At 26.8% G+C, this 8064-nt stretch overlaps 1 protein-coding gene across 1 annotated transcript; it reads right to left on the bottom strand.

The window, feature by feature from the left end:
- Positions 1–303: 303 nt before the first annotated feature.
- Positions 304–1089, bottom strand: LOC137648405 (proliferating cell nuclear antigen-like). Its single transcript, XM_068381328.1, has one exon. The coding sequence runs from the start codon at positions 1087–1089 to the stop codon at positions 304–306; it is 786 nt and encodes a 261-aa protein (XP_068237429.1).
- Between the last annotated feature and the right edge of the window lie 6975 nt (positions 1090–8064).

The following is an 8064-nucleotide window of genomic DNA, read 5'->3' as shown; positions in this document are numbered from 1 at the left end:
TGATCTATCTTTATTTGCTTGCAATTATTAATTATTTCTTACTTTCTCGTTTCTCATAGTTCCAGGTGTCTCTTCTTATAAATTCAATAAAATTAATAAAAAACAAAATATGGAATAAATATAGGAAAACTAAATTATTCCATATTTAAAACTTAATTATCTATATATAGAAATACTTTAATAAAATTGTTATTAGTATACAAATAAATTTACTGGACAAACACTTATACAAAACATAACCACATTAATACAGTGTGATAAGAACGAATAACAGTTGTTAAAGCAATTTACAAAAAATATTATTTAGCTATTATTCTCTCCCTCTATTTTTGGGGCCAAAAAATAGCGAATGTTGCCAACATCTTCAATACTATATTCCACAACCATAGGCACATTAGGGGACATGAAAAGAGATACCCTAGGAGAAAAAGCAGTAGCATTGGTAAACAAATTAAGGTATCTACACGAAAAGGTCATCTTGATGGGTTTTTGCGCCTCAACTTTTACGGTCCTTTCCTTGTTATCTTCACTAGACGTTTTTGTAAATTTTATATTTGCGGTGCCAATATCACCGGCTGTTGAAAATTTCACACTATCTTTAATGCAAGTTATGTCTATGGAATCACCAAATTGACTAAGATCTCTACAGATAAGGGAAAATTCATTTGATGGCATTCTAATTGTGCAATTGTGGTCAATATCAGGAATATTTAAATATTCTTGATCTAAATTCATTAATTTCATTACATACTTAGATTTTTTTTGTTGACTGCGAGATTCAAAGATAAATGTGATCGTGTCCGCATTGTCTTGGGCCTTAATTGTTACATCGTCATCATCCGTAGCACACTTTAATATTTTGGACATAACGGAGATGTTTATTCCCATAACTAGATCGCGTTCGCATTTGTATTTATCAAAACCTTCGGCGTGTAGATTAAGAGATACCAGAGAAACGTGGCTTGTATCCATGGCCTGTAGTTGAATACCAGATTCTGTACAAATCCAAGTCGCCTCATTTAACAATTCCTTGATGGCATTGGTGGCTTTATTGAGAATGCTGCTTTGAACGAGGCGGGCTTCAAACATTGTAAGGAATTTGTGCAAATATCGGCGCACACTTATAAATATTAGTAATACTATAAATATAAAAGCTAGGGAAAATATCCCAAATATTTTTTTTTATTTATGTGAAAATTCCCAAAATACCTATTCTTCCAGAATTATTATCGTGAATACTATAAACAAAGGGTTTATTCAAATTTAAAGGCAAATAATAATCCGGTCCACCATCCATATAGCAAGCATTTGCTTGTGCGTTCATTTCAGTTCCATTTTCATTATTATTAATTTAAACACAAGTTTCAATAATAACGGTATTAACGGGCTGTAACCACCGCGTCTTCTCTTTTTCTTGTAAAATTCCTCGCAAATCAGCATTTTGTACTAAAGGAGCTAATTTTGGTATTCCTACAAAAGTGTCATTTAGTGTAAAGCTGTTATTAATATGAAATTTTGGCATAAATATATGCGTAAACTTTATTTTTTGTTTCATTTTCTTCAGTTTTTCATGAATACCGTTTTTATTATAATTATTAATCACTTGATTTAATAATTCATGTTTATAACAAATCTTATCTGGTAAAATAACTATCATACTCATATCATTATTTTTATAGGGGAACTCGTAAACATTACAAGTAAGACTACCAAATGTATCAGCGTAATTTTTAATGGGTGTTATCCCACATTTTTTCATCATGGGTATTTTCCTTGTTTTATCAGGTTCGACATAAAAATCTCACGATTCAGTATCAAACTTTTTAAATTTATATACCCATTCACCAAAATATTTTGACTTTGTCATAAAATAAATTCTAGTTTGATTTTCGATATTTCCAACAAATTTTTAATTGTTTTTATTGTTGTTATTTTGATAAACCCACCCACAAGATTTAGCCCATTCATCTATTTGATTGTGTTCGTTTTGAGATTGTGGGATAGTTTTAATCGTAAAGTTCGAAAAATCCTTCTGGATTGATTTCATATATTCTTTATTAATGTTATCTTTTTCATAAATTGGAACGAGACAAAGTCCTATATTTTTATATGAAAACGATGAAAATGGTGATATATTTGATAATATTTCCATGAGTCCGTTTTCTTTTAACAAACTTAAAGTAGTTTCGGTTGCTGCTGGATAAAGAATTTTTAAAAGATTAAAGATACAGTTACTATCTAAAACCGGGTTTACAACTTTGTCGTTGGTTGTAACGGTTTTCATAAACATATCTATAAAGAGTTGATTTTCGTCCTCAACCATGACTGCGGCGTGTTGTACTAACCAACTAGCTTTAATGACCACTCTTTTTATTGTTTAGAGGGGCCGAGAATGGGTGGATAAAGGGGGTTAGGGGTGGGTGGGTTGGTAGGTTTTTTATATTCCACATTTGTCCCCTGGAATATTCAATTATTATTATTAGTCATATTTTCAATGTGACTAACTCTTGAATTTATTTCATTTCAACCTACGTTTTATCATTTTTTTTATTAAAGGTGATAAATTTTAACATATTATTCATACTCTATCACACTTTTTTTCCATTTACTACCAAACAACAATATTTTGAAAAAATTCTTAAACAATTGAATAATTACACTGTTAATAATAATAATATTAATATTTATACTAAAAAATATTAATATTATATATATATATATGCATGCGTATTTATTCAAAAGATAATTTCTTTGTGTTTTGAAATTATTATTTGGTAAAATTTCATAAAGTGATCAAAATTTTATATATTAACAAAATGCATAGCGGTCATCTAAATTTTAAATCATTTGTTCCGGGAATAGAAACAACCATCGATATGGAACATTTCTTAAAGGATTATTTTAATGACTTGAATAGTACATCCCCTCGATCTTTACCTTTTACGGCTAGTGAATTTTCAAAATATAATAAGTATGTTATGCCCCTAACACATGAAAGGTGTATCATGACTACTCCCATCGAAAAAAAAAGAGACCACGTCATTTTATACTGTTTTACCTTACTATGGATGTGATAATTGGATAAAAAAGGAGTTGAAATTATCAGATTATAATTTTTAAGTTAAAATGTCATTAGAAATTAAGAATATAGATAGACTTTACGGTCTCCACATTTCAAATAATGATATTTTATTAATTATTAGACTACGAATTAAAGAAAAAATTTATTATCTTTTTATCTATAGTCAAATCATTTTTAGATTGAGATATTCATATTTTCATTTCATATTTTTTACGAAAGATATAGAAATTTTTAAAATGATAATTCTAGCATATCCAAAGGGTATTATTGATAGAGATAAGATATTTAATATGATAAATGAGAATCAAAAACATTATTATTTTCCAACTCTTGAAAACACGTGTTTAAATGTTATCTCGCACTTAGATTTTATGAAATATCAGATTCCTATCATATTCCGCAAAGAATTACAAAAACATACTGAAATAAATAAAACTTTGAATATTTTATGTTTGTGTTTAAAATTTGTACTAGAATTAGGCAATAAAATTCGAAATGATGATTTTATAATTTGGCCAGATTATTTACCAATGTATTGTCAAATTGTGTCTAAAAATAATTACTACACCAAGAATGAAAATTGTGATTGCTCAAATAAAATATTAGACATTTTCATTTTTAAGTAAATTTCGACGATCTTATATAACTAAAATACAAAATCTTATATGGAAAAATAGTTATGTAAATAAGTGCAGATACTTTATTTGGGGATGAATATAGCGATAATTCGCTTGCAAGAATTTGTGAAATTTGAGTAGCGTCGTTGTTAGTTATAAGGCCAGCATATATGGCTTCAATAATTACAGCCTTTTTCTCTTTTATGTCACCATATGCATCACTGCTGAAATCCCACAAATTTTGATCATAAGAGTTATGCAGCATGATAAGATCTATTAATCCATTAAACAGTTTATATATATTGCCAACGTGTTTCTTTTTTTCTGTGTCTATAGAAAAAATCTTAGCTTTTTTTCTTGTTTTATTCCACCAATCTAAATCTAATGTTTTAATTAAACATTCCGTTCTACTACCGGAAAATGTTTTTTTATCATCCGTTGAATAATTTTCCACTACACAATTAAATTCTTTTGTATCATTGATATAATTTTCATGAGCATCTAAGTAATAAATAAAACACAAGGCCTCATAAATCTCTTCAATTGGATTATATTTAAGTTTATCGTAATATGATTCGAATGGTCTAATATCACCCGACTCCTGTAAAACACGATTTATGTTGTCTATCATATATCAAAAAATATTTGAATGTGTAGATGTTTTCAATAGAGGATTTCTTTGTCCATGATATGGTGATAAACTCGTGCTGTTTAATATTTCCTTATCTAAATGCCTACACAAAAATTTTAACTCCCTAGAATCATAAGTAAACCTTGGAAGGTAATAATAAGGTTTTTGAATTTTTGACAATATATTATTTAATAAATTATTATCCTTTTGTTTTATATTCATTTTTTTGTAAAGTTGATGTGTTGTTTCGATATTTTCTAAATATGAAAAATAAAAAAAAAAACTTGGGGTGAATTGTATGGAATTGGTTTATTTTCTGAATATTATTATTATTATTATTATTATTATTATTATTATTATTATTATTATTATTATTATTATTATACAATTATGATTACACTAAACTTCATAGCGGCAGTACGTTGGGTAGCAAATAAAAAATCATTTAGTTATTTTTCAATATCTATAATTTTTCTTCTACAATACTGACATTCATTTAAAAGGTTTTTATGTGGGATTTCGGGATAAATATTGATTTTATATTGAACACAAGACAAACCGAACACAAATATAAAAAATCTTGCAATATTACAGACACATTATTAACAAAATTTGGTTGCCAAACATGGCATAAAGTATTTGAATTGTCGACCATTAATTCTCCGTTTTTATTATCTATTATTATCTCGACCGCCGATAAATTATCACATAAATCATATTCTTCCTTGGAAAATGTATTCAGACAATAATGATTACTTAGTAAATCTTTGTAAGTAACCAATTTTGGAAATTGTTTTTTTTTTAAGTCATGATACAATTTATTTTCCCAAAATCTATTTTCACACAAACAAAAAAATCGTTGATCAGGGTTATTTTTATTTGATTTATAATTTGCCATAGGATTACCAGCATAAATGAAGGCATTTTTATTTTCTTTTTCCATATTTTTTACATATTTTTTCCTCTTTCTAGATTTAATTTTTCGGTACCATCGACAATAAAACTTTTTTTTATATTCCTTTATATTTGGGTTGTTCTTAAGATAGTTTTTAATCAAATTAGTGTCTATATTATTTATAGGAATTTGAATCAAAGAATCATCATATAGTTTCATTTTTTTAATAATTAAAAAATTCAATAAATGTGAATTCAGAACAAAATAAAACAGTAACATTTAAAAGTTTTGCTCCGTGTGTCGATACTATTGACAAATTATATAATTTACTTGGTCCCTTGTTTGATAATATAAATAATCATCCAAATATCTTCTCCGTAAAGTACACTACAAAGCAACCTATAACCAATCTTTGCAGTAATAATACAACCCGCCCCAACTTAAAAATTAATAAATCTACAATAAATACACTTTATTACTTTTCAAAGAAAAATAATGAATTATTAAAATTCGTTGGAAAAATTTATGACATAGATATTGCTAAAGATATATATGTGTATATAATAGCAAATTTTTCGTTTCAATCACCAAAACAAGAACCATCTTTATTTGGAAGCATCATTTACACAGACGATATGAGAGCTTTTGAAAAGTACTTATATGTTGAAAAAAATGTAATTGAAATAATAAATAATGATACAGAATAACATAATTTATATATATGAGTAATAAATATAATAATAATGATATTAGAAAAACATCACAATCGCACACCAACTTTACCAAAAAAAATAAAAGCAATAAATAAACAAACAAACTCTTTTGGAATTAATATTATTCTTTAAACAAACATACATAAATAAATAATAGATAAAATGGAATTATATGAGCCCGGCACGGATATATCAGCCATTGTGTGGAAAACTCTTCAACATGCTCAAATTCAATCTCAATTTGATCAAAGCCATACCATTATAAAAGCCAGTAAAAATGATTCTATAAATATTGATAATGATACTGAAATTTTCTTAAATGATGATAAGAATGCAAATCATCAATATATATATCCACATTTAGATATGGATATATATCTTGAAAACAAAAAACGAAAAAGAAACCAGGGCCATAAAAATATCACTAGAAAGTCCTCTAGATATGATAATAAAAATGGTTTATTATATGAATTCATTTCTAAAATGTATTACAAAGCATTAAACGAAGGAAACATTGATAATAAAAATGCTCTGATTAATAAATATATACATACATATCTAATCGATGATAATATTCTTATTGAAACAATTCTTGTTTCCAAATATAAATATGATAACATTTTCATAACAGATATTAATATGTTTTCAATTATAGCCCATTTCATTGATTGTAGAAAAAGTAAATTTTATGTTAGTTATATGCTAAGTGATGGTATTCAAAGATATGGATTAATTATCAACCATCCAGTTTTTCCTGGTATACCAATGTGGTTATTTGATGTATGTAGAATAATTAGCAATAATAAACAATTATATTTGGTATATTCAACAGATATAAGAAATGTTGATAAATGGTTAGGACACATCACTAGTATTATTAATCTTAGTAATTTATTATATATAAAAATCGAAAAAATAATCCAGACATTAATGCAACACTCATTCTTATTCATCTTATGGGCATTTTAACGGATAATCGATATAATCCAATTAACCGCCAAGGAATGAAATTTCCTTGCAATGTATTACAGAATTATACATTTGAGAATGTAAAGAATTATTTAATAAAAATATCACCTGAAAACCAATTGCGTGATAATCTATGTAGTTTTATTAGTTCAACAATTATGTGTATCCCTCATCGAACTGGAACTAATTCATTTAATTTAATGATGAAATGATAATAATACTGACGATTGATTAATAATAATGAGGTTTCTTTTATTGGGTCTTTCGCTTTTTTGGTTGACTGTAAACTTCTTCTTCTTCTTCATCATCATCATCATCATCATCATCAATACAAAATCTTGATGATATTTCCTTTTCCTCGTCGCTTGATGATATTTCCTTCTCGTCGTCGCTTGATTCAATTTCATTCTTAGGCTCCCAATTACAAATATTAATTTTTTTGACAATATTATTATCAATTAAATATTTTTAATATTCTGGTTTATTTTCAACTTCATTTATGAGATATTCATCAACCAAAGGTAATAGATTTTCACTAGTAATATTTGTATAAAAGATTGGCGCGCAATTTACATTTCTTAGATTTAGATATAAATTAAATCCGGTATGGCTGATGCCAATTTTTTCTAACTGAAAATCCAAAAGTGCCGTACACGATTTATTACCTATACTAGTTAAAAAATTTTCGTTTATATTAAAAGCTTCAGGATTATATATTCCTAAAATTGACGCTTCTAAATCTTCCTTCATATTTTTAGTAGCTTTAACATAGCAATTATCAAATATATAATCGTTTTCTCGGTTTATATCTTGACTAAAATATTCATATGATAGATCATTTTGTTGGTTGCTAGAATAAAAATCGTATTCATCAGCATCATCATCAATACCACTGTTAGTTTTATCCTTGGTTACCCTTTCTTTGTTTTTTTCCTTGTTATTTCTATTTATAAAAGGAATAAATGTTTTTCCAATGGGTTGCCTTTTAAAGAAACATATACTTGTATCTTTTGTTTGAAGTGAATTTTTCAAATTATTACTGTGTGATAAGAATAGATTGGAAACGTTTGTATCAGATTCGATTATTTTTTTTTCTATATCTTTACATGGAAATGTACAATAATCCCTACAACCAAGCGGGACATACGCAGAGGCAT

The sequence above is a fragment of the Palaemon carinicauda genome, chromosome 10 (assembly GCF_036898095.1).
Source record: "Palaemon carinicauda isolate YSFRI2023 chromosome 10, ASM3689809v2, whole genome shotgun sequence".
Classification (NCBI taxonomy): domain Eukaryota; kingdom Metazoa; phylum Arthropoda; class Malacostraca; order Decapoda; family Palaemonidae; genus Palaemon; species Palaemon carinicauda.
Note: the sequence above shows the minus strand (reverse complement) of the source record. Positions and strands in the feature narration are given on the sequence as shown.